The sequence below is a fragment of the Antrostomus carolinensis genome, unplaced genomic scaffold (genome assembly GCF_000700745.2).
Source record: "Antrostomus carolinensis isolate BGI_N321 unplaced genomic scaffold, ASM70074v2 scaffold25203, whole genome shotgun sequence".
In the NCBI taxonomy this organism is placed as follows: Eukaryota; Metazoa; Chordata; class Aves; order Caprimulgiformes; family Caprimulgidae; genus Antrostomus; species Antrostomus carolinensis.
In genome coordinates, this window is record NW_010304813.1 from 1 (window position 1) to 12,779 (window position 12,779).

General features: G+C 35.7%; 1 protein-coding gene across 1 annotated transcript; it reads left to right on the forward strand.

The window, feature by feature from the left end:
* The first annotated feature begins 1,145 nt into the window (after positions 1-1,145).
* Positions 1,146-12,342, forward strand: UBA3 (ubiquitin like modifier activating enzyme 3). The gene is made up of 16 exons (XM_010164601.2): positions 1,146-1,265; positions 2,246-2,326; positions 4,772-4,854; positions 5,404-5,484; positions 6,123-6,166; positions 6,462-6,526; positions 7,223-7,378; positions 7,501-7,603; positions 8,116-8,229; positions 9,401-9,454; positions 9,924-9,960; positions 10,056-10,137; positions 11,057-11,157; positions 11,268-11,331; positions 11,430-11,484; positions 11,921-12,342. The coding sequence occupies exons 1-16, from the start codon at positions 1,146-1,148 to the stop codon at positions 12,007-12,009; spliced, it is 1,329 nt and encodes a 442-aa protein (XP_010162903.1). The 3' UTR covers positions 12,010-12,342.
* The last annotated feature ends 437 nt before the right edge of the window (positions 12,343-12,779 follow it).

The window sequence follows — 12,779 nt, forward strand, 5'->3', positions numbered from 1 at the left end:
TTAAAGAAGGAATTAAGGTTAATATGAGTACTTAGAGAATTGGGAAAGATGTTTAGTAGGGAAAAGCAGAATTTAGACTGTTTTAATTATTTCTTCTGCTTCCCTTTTTTGTTATCAGTGTTCCCTTATCAATGATGACACAACCTTTCATACTCAGGATTGGCAAAGCTCTTTTATTAGAAGCTTAGTTTTGTATTAATGGAGAGAACATAATGGTTCATGTATATTAAGTGGAGCTCCTATTTAAAGAGGGAAGTGTGTGTGTAAGGAAAGAGCTTGTTCCCTGTAGGTGATGCTCTTAGGTTAGAGAATTACTTGAGAGCTGATTTTGAACTATTCCAGTAAGTCTTTTAAAAGTTTAAATTTATAGTTAATGTCCTACTAAAAGTGACCAGCAAAAGTGGAAAAAGGGTAGTGGAATATTTGATGTAAAATTCTGTCATGAAGGTTTAAAAGAAGATAACTGCAAACATTCCTTTTTTTTTTTTTCAAGTCAAATTGCAACTGCTGACAGGCTCAGGAGATGACTGAAAAATGAGGGTGTTCTAAATTACATAGTACTAATTGAGAGTGAAGAGCATTGAAGATGTGTATTTTTTTTTTTTTACACTTGTTTAAGTCAACTCCTATGAAGATTCAGAGGAGACAATGTTGGCACGTGTTACTGTTGTTTATTCAGTGCCTCACAATTGCAGTTATGTGCTGATAATTTTAAATATGATTTATGAACTTGAAAAGTCTGTCAAAAAAAGGATACAAGACTTGACTCTGAAAAAAACACCCTCAAAATCTAAAGGGACAACCTCTTTCTGTGTCCTCTTTAAATATGCAGAAAATAAAAGCAAAACCACTAGACCCTTTTTTCACTTCAGGTCAACTTTTACCAGTAGCAGCTAAATCAGTGGGATTTATTGAAAAGCCTGGGATTTTTCCCCTCTGTGCATATATGTATTGTTGCTTTCTAGTTCCACAAATAAAACCCACTCATGCAAATGTTCATGCAGGTAAATGCATAAAGAATGTGCAGATGCATTTGTATGAATGGTCAATAATTTAGGTGTTTTTAAGATATAAAAATAATATATTTTAGAGGTGTGGCTTTTTCTCTGTGATTTTGCAGCTGAATTTACTGTGTTCTGTGCAGAATGGCTGTTGATGGTGGGTGTGGGGACACTGGAGACTGGGAAGGTCGCTGGAACCATGTAAAGAAGTTCCTCGAGCGATCTGGACCATTCACACATCCCGATTTCGAGCCAGGCACTCAAGTGAGAAACACTTACTTTAAATAAAAAAATCTGTAGCTTGTGTTGCAAACTAATGTAAAGAGGTTGATGAATTGACCACCTGCAGTGTGTGAATACTCAAGCTGCATGAAAAGCTTCTGTTTTGATCAATTTAACATTATGATTCTAGAAGAATGTTGTATTCCTTTCATGAGCTTATATTTCTGAATTGTACACTGTCAACTACCAGCTTGCTGTCGTTGTATGTGTAAATATATAACAGCATATGAATTGTGCTTTGTCTTTGAGTTCCACATGAAAAATAGCAGCAATTGTCTCTCTATTTTTAAGTCATTAGATACAATCAGGAATTTCTTATACTTAAAGAAGGAATTAAGGTTAATATGAGTACCTGAGAATTGGGAAAGATGTTTAGTAGGGCAAAGCAAAATTTAGACTGTTTTAATTGTTTCTTCTGCTTTCCTTTTTGGTATGTTTTGTTTCAGAGCTTACAGTTGGGTGTATTTTACTGTTAACCTTTTAATGTACTGTTCCATTATTTACTACTTTGAGCCTGAGGTCTAGTAGAACAGTTCACAGAAAACAGTTTTATAGTTAAAAACTTCAGTTCTTTTTGGCCAGCAATGTTTTCTGTCTGTTTAGATTTATTTTCTATTATATATAAGTAAAATATTTGGAGGAAGAAAACTTCTCCTTAAACTGAATGATAATAAAGGTAGACCTTGCTTTTTTCATGGTCAGAATTAGTATAAAGAGAATACTGGTATCAGCAAAGGTCTTACTTTTCTGTACATTGGGATGTAGAAACTGTATGAACTCAACAACTGATTAAAGTTCAATACATAATTACTCCTGCAAGCAGAAACTGTTTTATTGATCGAAGTTTTATGTGAAACTTACTGAGCACTGAAAATTTATGGTAACATGTTTATAAGGTCATGAAGCAAAGGTCAAATTATACCTATTTAGTGTATTAATTTCTTGTTTTTTATTTTCCACAGGCTCTTGAATTTTTGTTAAGCACATGTAAAGTGCTGGTTATTGGAGCAGGAGGATTAGGATGTGAACTCCTGAAAAACCTGGTAATTACTCAGTTTTCACCCTTTGCTTCTTAGAATCCTCCTTTTTTATTTTCCTTGAGGAAGTTATATTTTCTGCTTTGCTAACTTGGCATTTTAGATTGTATATTGCTACTAAATTTCTAAGTTCTAATCAAAATATATAAAATCCATGATGATAAAGACAATAAAATTGAAGAATGAACTTTGTTAATAAGCTTGAAAGGTGATAGTCTGATGTGTTGCATGGTATTTATTCAGGTATCTCAAAGCTTGTCATGAGGGACAACATGGTTTTGTTTATGAAGTGTAGACGAAAGTTCACTTGCAGCCTTAGATATGATCTAATGTTGGTAATTGTCCCAGTTACCAGATCTGGGGAAATCAGAGGTTGTCTGCAGAGCCTGAGCACTCTCTCCGAGTGTCTGTTGCTGAATTCAGTCTACGTAATGGCAGCTTTATTGAGTCAGACCAACATGCGCTACTCTGGATGGGAAAGGCTGAGGAGGAATAAATAATGGCATGAGAACAGGGAAAGAATGTGACAGGCTTCCCTGGTGTGCAGAGTACCAGAAGGTGTTCTGTAGTTTCTTGGTACAGTATTAGTTCCTAATGGATTCTCTCACTACGTGTTCTGAAAAGCAGTTTTTAAGTGTTTAAAATGCAGTCATAGGATCGTGTGATGTCAGGCATTTGCCCAATAAAGGTGTATGAATTTAATTATCCCATTAATGTGGTTTTTTTTAATCTTCACAGATGCTTATATTTAGTGTGATGTATCGTTGTTACCATCCCGTTTAAATTTGTCAGTTTAGACTAATAATTTCCATGCTTCTATTTAATAATTTCTGACCTTATGGATTCTGTGAAATGTGTTTGGATTTTTATAACAACTTATTATGAAATAACTTTTTTCCTTAATTAATACCAACACATAAGTGCCAAGATCAGCTCATAAATAACTCTAGATTCTGTTCAGGTGCATTCATGTCTTTGGGACAATGAATCTAAATTTGACAGAGATCCCAGTCTGTATGTTTGTGATGTCCCAGGTGTGCTCCTCTCTTTAGCAGACTCTCCCAGTCTTCTTTGATAATATTGAACAAAAGCTGAACGTTTATCAATGAAACAAGATGATTGTTCAGCACCAAGGGCATCCAGTATGACATGCAGAAATTCTTGCTGCTTTTCTTACAGAAATTCATTTCTACTTGGAAAAACTTTAGTCCTGTTGTTAATTTGTTTACTCATTTTCCTGATGAAGCATTTTAAGTTCTTATTACACATGGGATGGCTCTGTTTATTCAGAAAATGTAAAATGAAAAGGTTGGAAGTTTTTATATATAAAAAGATTGAGTCTTAAAGGAAAAAAAAAAAGGTAGGGGACAGGACTCAGTTTTTTTACAGTCCCTTCAGAACACCACAGCACATTCCCTTCTCCAAAGCCAGTGTTTTACAGTGTTTATTTCCCTTGAACCACAATTCACGTTGTTTCTTTGTGCGTGACAGATGTCATTACTTTATCAGATCAGACCCACAATACAGTTTTAAGACAGTTTTACTTTAAAGTTATTTGCCAAATCTAGTGATGGACTGCACTCCAACAGATGAGGCAGAACTCCTGTCAGAGGTTCGGCCTGTTCGTAGACAGCGAGGTGACTGTCTGTGTTCTGTTCCAGCACTGAATGCAGTGAGGACTGCTGGCTTATTCTGAACTGTGGTTTGAGGGTGGATAAACCAGATTTAATTATACCAACTGTGAAAATGGTGTATGTTCAAAAACTTAAAATTTTAGAGGAGTTAAACTTTTTCTTCTAGTCCGAGGAAGTGCTTATGGTATTTGTGTGAGCTGGAACACAGGAGGTTCCGCTTAAACGTGAGAAGAAACTTCTTTACAATGAGGGTGACAGAGCCCTGGGACAGGCTGCCCAGGGAGGGTGTGGAGTCTCCTTCTCTGCAGACATTCAAGACTCTCCTGGACACTTTCCTGTGTGATCTCATTTAGGTTCCTGCTCCGGCAGGGGGATTGGACTAGATCTTTCAAGGTCCCTTCCAGTCCCTGACATTCTGTGATTCTGTGTGTGTTTCTTCAAATTCTGCATTTTTTTCCCCAGTGAACGTTTTTAATTTATTCCAGTTGTGCAAGAATACTGCAAATTCCCCTTACAGATCACCCTGCCGTTGGCTTCCCTATGTTAGTAGGGATTAGGTAGGCTGAAGCAATACTGCCTGCAGCCAACATTGACTTTTGAAATGTTACTAATGGCATCTGTCTAAATAGCAGCATTAGCAACCCAACAAGGAATGTTCTTTTCACAAAGAACAACCATGTACCTGTCTGCACGGGGAATAAAGAGCAAATATGTTTGTTCCTACAAAGGCTGCTTTTCTGGCATGTGGAATGAATTTTGAAGCACTCTTTAAGAATTTCATTTCCTATTAAATGAAGCTGGCTGTCTCTTTCCACAGGCACTGTCTGGATTTAGACAGATCCATGTTATTGACATGGACACTATTGATGTTTCTAATCTTAACCGACAGTTTCTGTTTCGGTAAGTGATATTTTCACCATTTGACTTTAGGTTTATTTTTTAAGTGTATGTAGACAAAATATGTGAATGTGTTAATTATTTAAGTTGAACAAGATGTCATTAAAGATGACTGAACTGTCGTATTAGAGTAGTGCTCAGAATTGTAACTAAACTTTGCGTGATTCCTTCTTATTTTGGGATCTGTGGTATCGCAGTTTGAGTGTGAAGAAAAATAACATGCATTCCTTACCATTCCAACACAGCTAATGACTAATGGAAAGGGTGACACCAAATAATAATACACACAGATTGAGATATCCATTTTCTGGTCCCCTTTTCTTCCAAGCAAAACAAAAGATTGTTGGAATTTTTTTGGTGCTGATAACTGTAGTGACATGCACATATTTAGGTACCTCTGACGCTCTCATAGCTGATGCTTTACAGGGATGCCTTAATATTATCCATATAAATAAATTATTAGTCACTTAATTCAAGATTGCAGTGCATAGAGTCTGGAAAGATTGAATCTACTAAAATAAAGGATTTGAAATTGCTTGGGTGTTTTCCCAGACCGAAGGATGTTGGGCGACCAAAAGCAGAAGTTGCAGCAGAATTCCTAAACAGCCGCATTCCCAACTGTGCTGTCGTGGCGTATCCTTTTATAGAGAAGTAGTATCCCCAAAGGCTTCAAAAAACCTAGAAAACTCTGTAGGTGGTAAGACTATCTAAAATATTTTGCTGCCATCCTCTCTTTTTCATACAAGGAAGAATAGATTCATTCAGCTGGTGATGGAGAATTCTTTCTCAGTGGCATTAGCATACAGGAAATATGCACAGGGAGAGAAGGGTAAGCTGTGTGAAACTGTTTTGTATGCTTCCACTGAGTCTTTCTATTCAAATGCCATATTCTAATATTCACTGAGATATTAGAGTTACAGGTTTATTCACCAGAGTGTTTTGAGTTCCCACATACTGATGGGAAACATTAATTTATAAACACAGAGCAGCAGTGCTGATTTAGGACTTCATGAGAAAGCATGTTTTCAGCTTCCTAGTTTGTCTGCTGAGCTTTCTCCTGTGTGTGATTATTACCTTGTGTCACTTACTTGTTTTGTCAGATGCTACAGCTTCAGCTGTGGGAATTTTGAATCTTTCCATCACCTAATTTAAAAAAAAAAAGCGTCATATAAAATTGTAGGAATAAATTAGATAAAGTTTTTGTTTTATATTAGCAAAACAGTAAACTTAACTACTTTATAAATATATTCCTTTACTGGGCTTGCATTCAGATATTTTAAAAAGATTCAAGACATGGATGAAAGTTTCTATCGACGTAAGTGGTGTTTGTTTGCCTGCCAAATACCCACTGGTGCTTTAGGGTAACATTGCAGTTGTTGCTGCTCACTGCATTTCCTGGTAGTTAGATTACTCGTTATTTTAGTCCTTTTTAATATACTGGATGTAGAAGTAACAAATAGACAAAACTTAAATGCATCTGTCATAGAGGTAATCAGGGGGAGATCGTTAAACTACAGTCAGTTCCTCTGGGCTGCTATGGACAGAATACTTTGCTTGTCTTAAGAAGTGTGCATTAGTATAGACTTTAAATACCATTTTTTTCCCCCTAGAGTTTCATATTATTGTTTGTGGGCTGGACTCTATAATTGCAAGAAGATGGATAAATGGCATGCTGGTAAAGTCTTAAATCTTTTCAAAGCCTGGTTATTGCTTGAGTGTAGATAGCTAAAATTGAAAAGATTTGTGTAGATTGTGTCATTAAAATGAAATGAAGGCTGGTGAAACTCACAGCTTTCTGTATCTATTTCTGTTTTCTTTTTTCTTTTTGTGAACAGGATAAAATGCATGCTCCCTTACCTGCCTTTTTCTTGAGGAGTGTTAGCCAACATTTGTGCAGTGCCCTGCAGGGGTAATTTCAAAGTTAGATTACATTGTTTGTGGCCTTTTGCAATCAGCTTTTGAAAGTCAAGCAAGAAGGGAAGTTCCACAGCCTCTCTGGATGCTCCCATTGTGAACTTTTGTTTTTCTTTTCATTAGCCAAACAGTACTTACTAAAAAAACAAACCTAACCAAACAAAAAAAGCCAAACCAAGAATCAAACCCTTAATCCTTCAACCATTTGTTCTGGTATACTATAAGAAAATAATAGGGGGTTAGGGGGAGGAGGAGGTGGGCGGTGAAGGTGGTAGATGAAGCCCTGCACATGACAAATAAGTAGTGTTTTATACACTATGTACCCTTAAAATAAACTATATATTAAGCATTCAGTCTTGTGGTGTACCATTAAGAATAACATTTTTAGGATTTCTTTTTTCTTCCTGCAACTTGTTTTATAAAAAACCCAACAAACCCCTCCCCTTTTATTTGTCAGATGTCATTTTTACATTACGAAGATGGTGTACTGGATCCAAGTTCCATCATCCCTCTAATAGATGGAGGGACAGAAGGTTTTAAAGGAAATGTTCGTGTGATCATTCCTGGTATGACAGCCTGTGTTGAATGCACGCTGGAACTTTATCCACCACAGGTAATAGTAGCCAGTGATATTTCCTTTTTTTGTATTCCTCTGATTTGCTTGTTTGGTTTCCTAGTACTGTACGTAATGTATTAACATGTTTTCTTCTGGTTTTCTTTCCCTGCCCTCCCCAGGTCAATTTTCCCATGTGTACTATTGCATCCATGCCCAGACTACCAGAGCACTGTATTGAGTATGTCAGGATATTGCAGTGGCCAAAGGAGCAGCCTTTTGGAGGTAATTAATGTGTTAACACTGGTGCTAAACTGACATTTCTTCCTTTAACTAATTTGTTTTGAGTTAGGTATACACAGCTACTTTTAATAAAGCTTTTTACTTTTAATAAATAATCCTACTTTTTAACCTTATGTGGCTCATTGTCTTATTGAATCTAAGCCTCCTCTGAGCTGGTGATAGGTTTTCTCATCTCTGACTTGCTCTCCAGTTCCGTATTTGTTCATGTGTTTCTCTTTCTAGTACTGCACAGTGTCTTTCTTGACTCAAAATGTAACTTGTAACAGTACTATAAACCTGTGAAGTTAAGATATTTTGTATATGAAATGTGTTAGAACTCGCAATGTTTGTAGAAATTACATTTTGATTATTTAAGGTGCCAAGTTTTAATAGCTTAATGGGGTATTTGTTTTAACACAAAACAAAAAGGGGTTTTTTTTAGACAAAAAGAATGCTGTATTTCTGAAGAACTCTTATTACTGTAACTTACCTAGAAATTCTTAACTTCGTTGTAGAAGGTGTTGCATTGGATGGAGATGACCCTGAACATATACAGTGGATTTACCAGAAGTCTTTAGAAAGAGCATCACAATTTAATATTAAAGGTGTTACCTACAGACTCACCCAAGGTAAGGTTGTGGCATTTCACTGAGTTTGTGCAATTTGCAGGTGGGCTGGATTGACATTCTTTGTATTTGTTATGACTAAGCTGCCAGCTCTGCTGAGAAAGAAATAGTTCTTTTCCCCCTTAACATCTTAAAACAGAACCAAGCAGCTTTTCTGTGCCAGCACAAATATTTTATGATGAATCAGATGTTTAGGCATTCCTAATGAATCAGAGGAACTTATCTGGGACAAAACAGAACATTCTTTTTGCCATTTTATTTTTAACCTGGAGCTACTCCACAGTTTACATTACACTGTGACCACTTTTACTGGGTCAAAGAGTAGGAGCAATAGAACATGATTGCCTCTTCTAGCAACACTTTATGCCAGTTGAGGCTGGTTAAGACTATAGCATCTGTTCTTTACTGCTGTGGATGCCTCTGTTCACACGCAAGTGCAAAATGCTGCCACTCGTTTAATCATTTAAACAGCATTTTAAATGCTTACCAAATAGAAAAGAAGTGGAGAATCTTATACAGAATCTCCAGAGTTTTTGGTAACTTCTATCTGTTGACTGGTAGTACTGAGAATGGATTTGAAATGCTGAGCTTGAGAGGCCCCACTTGAACCTCAGTGTGCACCTTTCTATTAAAAAAGGGTGAACTGATTCCTTGTGTATCTTCCTCAGATTCCACCTAGAGTATTTCCGTTAATATTTTTATTTGCAGCAGTTTATACTGACTTTTCTAGTAGTATTTTTTTTTTTCTAATAAATGTGAATTCCAGTTATGGAATACAATTATGTGCATGCAAATGACTACCTAGTTTTTAGCATTTGAAGATAGCTTTGTTATAAAGCACCAAATATCTTTCATTTATGCATTTCTCCAGTTAAACAGGAATAGAACTGACTTTAACTTTATTTTCAGTGCTAAATACAAAATCCTTGTTTTTAAAATTTGTTCACAAGTTCTCTTTATGTGATACCTTCATTTTTTCGATGCTTGATCCATTCCTAACATAAAACAATGTCTAAGTACATGAGTAGCATGTCATTATACTGTATTGTTATAGAAATTCCTGGAAAGTGTTTGAAGTACCTTGGGGTACAACCTTCTGTGATTATTCTGGCTAAAAGTCGTCTCTCAGTATAGTTTCTTGGAAAAGACAAAGCTGTATGTTTTGTTTTTACAGGGGTGGTTAAACGAATTATTCCAGCAGTAGCTTCTACAAATGCAGTAATTGCAGGTATGCTGAAAGAACTCTGCTTCATGTCTGCTTTGTAGATTTTAGTCAATAGATTTTGCCCTTTAAAAGCAACAGATTGGAATTGAGAGCTCAGGGAGGATAATAGTAATTTTGAAACAGATCTGATTTATTCTTACAGTCTCACTTTTGTTTTCCATAGAGAAACTGCATGTGACTATAAATTTTAAGCTCATGTATAACTGTGGGAGTGAGCAAAAGCATTTGAGACTAGGAAAAAAAACTGGAAAACACAGTATATAAACTTAACATAGTCTCAGATTAGTGCCAGATCTATGGTGTTAATGCATAGAACTACCAGCTACCTTCAGATATTTATTTTCCTCTTCACAAATTGTTATACTTGATTTTTTTTTTTTGGTCACCTTTTTGGTACAACTCTGCACTAATGTCTGCATGTTCTGAGATAGAGCTAGAAAGTAAATAAATTGTTTTTTTTTCCTCATTCCAGCTGTTTGTGCCACTGAAGTTTTTAAAATAGCCACCAGGTATTTCATTTCTTAACATTAACATTTCATGTTAATAACATGCATGATTTCCAACATAATGACATGTGTTAACACTACCATATTTGTCATTCTAGTGCATACATTCCTCTTAACAACTACTTGGTGTTTAATGATGTGGATGGATTATACACATACACATTTGAAGCTGAAAGAAAGGTCAGTGCCATTAAAGGCTTGCAGGGTTGTTTCCTTGATTTTTATTGAACTTACACAGTTTGTGTGCATTGCTGAAACCCAATATTGAATCTCTTGGCCCTTAGCACTGAATAATATTTCTGAAGTTTTAAAAACAGAAACTACAATGTTTACTAGTGTGTTACTTCTCCAGAGTATTGTTTTCAGTATATAGGACTGAATCTGTGATTCTGTGACTTTTTAAAAAAAAAAAACAACCCAAACTTCTGTGGTTTTGGTGTCTAACAGTGATGACAGCAGCTGGCTGTCCAATCAACAGATGTTTTTATTTGATGTCCTGGTAACTAAACCTTTTCTTCTACTCATCAGTTTACCACCAACTATTGCATTGTATATGTAATGGAATATTTAATTTTTGACTGTTTAGACAAATTTTCTGCATATTTGGAAAGGCAGCTTCTGGTGTAGGGAGGTTCCACAGACAGTGTTTCTGTGATGTCTGGTGGTGCAACATTGGTATCGCAACTGTTTCTGCTGTGCTACCTGCAGAGGACAACAGTACTTGACTTTTTTGAAAGTGAATCCTTAAGATTTCACCTGTAATACAAGAAATGTGGTTTACAAAAGAAGATACGCAGTCTTAAGAAGACTCATAAGCTTATCTTCTCAAAAAAAGTTATGACAACAATTGTTTTGGAAGTTTGTAGTAGTAAATTCAGTAAAGTCAGGTTAAATTTGTAGTTTGTAAATACTTAGCTGCTGTTGGAAGGCAGTCGAACAGTGACAGACTTCATGAGGAGTTGGGTTTTGTCATCAATATTTGCAACAGTATTAATATTTCTAGAGCTAAACAACAAAGACAACAAGTTTTGAGACCTTATTAGCAGCATTTTAAAACTATATTTAACATGACGTGCGTTCTTGTGCTACTTTGTTGTAGGAGAACTGTCCAGCCTGCAGCCAACTTCCCCAAAACATAGAGATTTCTCCATCAGCTAAATTGCAGGAGATCTTGGATTACTTGACAAATAATGCTTCGTTGTAAGTGTGCAACTATTCTGACTTATTTGTTAATTTTTGGTAGTTTAGTGTTTCAAAAAAATAATTTCTAAATATATTTTTACCTGATTTTTTTTATGTTTTACTTACAGGCAAATGAAATCTCCTGCAATCACAGCAACTATGTATGGGGGAAATAAAACACTTTATTTACAGGTAATCTGAACATACGGAATTGTCTTTAATAATCTTAATTTATTTAAGTTCACTTGCATGAATTTGAAAGGAAATGTTTTGTTTTGTTTTGTTTGCAGACAGTAGCTTCAATTGAAGAACGAACAAGGCCAAATCTTTCCAAGACACTAAAAGGTACCATGCAGTTGTCACATGTAGATTTTCAAGATATTGCTCTAAACATAGTCAGTCAGTTTCATCCCTCTGTGTGGCATGTTTAGCTCTATTTTGCACTATGCAATAGTTTTACAAGGAATATGCTTTTCTCAGGTTGCTCAGGGGTGAGCTTTGAGTTGTTTAAATGTGAAGTGTGGGCAGATGTCATCTGGTGAAAAAAAACACTGTAAGAAAGCAGTGATAACTGATGTAGAACAAACATACTTCAGTAATGTTTTATGCATTTCTTGACAAGGTCTGTTAGCTTCCTAGTTGAATTAGATGAATATTATTTTACCTAGTGAGCTTTGAGCAGCTTTATTTCATCGTGGTTGTGGGAATGACTTTTTTTTATTATTAAAAAAACCCAAATCACGTGGGTTTGCTGTACTTAAAACTTTTCTTTCTGTTTTAGAATTGGGGCTTGTGGATGGCCAAGAACTTGCAGTTGCTGATGTTACTACACCACAGACTATGCTGTTCAAGCTTCACTTTACCACTTAATTTATTCACATACATAAACTGCATATTACAGCAAGAGAAATCTGTACCCACCTTGTAAAACAAACATATTCTGTGGGTGTTAAAGCAACCTGGAATGTTCATCTTAGTACTCGCGTTGTTGAAGGTTAGGTAATACAAATGAATCACCCGATTTCACAATTGTATGTAGAAGCCAATATTTGGTGGATTATATTTGTATAAATGCTTATTAATGTACAGAACTCTGATGTATAGGAATACACTTCTTTCCCCCAGGTTTTTGTTATCAAAAAGTTAATGTAAAAGCCTTTCAGACACATGGAAATTTTAAGGTGGCCAAAAGTCTTGTTTTCTAAAAGACCCTTTAAAAGGAAGCACAGCGATCTGGTTTTAAATTGTAGCACTCCTATAGCCTTGCTGAGTCCCCTTAAAACAAAAAGAGGGCAGAAGATTAAAATGAGCATTTTCTTCTTACTTTATGTTGATTTGATCAGTTTTCTGAAAGATGTTAAGTATGGAAGATTACTTTGTTTACAAACAAACGTGAAAGGACAAAATGAACAGCTGTACATGAAAAAGTGGACACGTCTACTTAAGCAGCTGCTGTGCACAGTATTGCAGGATTATGTTCAAGTATCGTTGGTGCTGTTAAGGTATTTATTAATAAATCATAAAGACATCTTAGTTTGTGGTTTGTCAGTGGGCATTCAAGTGTTTATAAAAATTGGTTAAAAATTGGTTAGAAATCCAGGGCATCGTTTGGCTGCTTTGGTCAGACCTTTCAGTAAGTG

Coding starts and splice junctions, on each gene's coding strand:
- UBA3 (XM_010164601.2), top strand. CDS start 1,146: ATGGCTGTTGATGGTGGGTGTGGGGACACTGGAGACTGGGAAGGTCGC. Junction 9,961..10,055: donor GTTTTTAAAATAGCCACCAG/GTATTTCATTTC, acceptor TTGTCATTCTAG/TGCATACATTCCTCTTAACA. Junction 10,138..11,056: donor CATTTGAAGCTGAAAGAAAG/GTCAGTGCCATT, acceptor ACTTTGTTGTAG/GAGAACTGTCCAGCCTGCAG.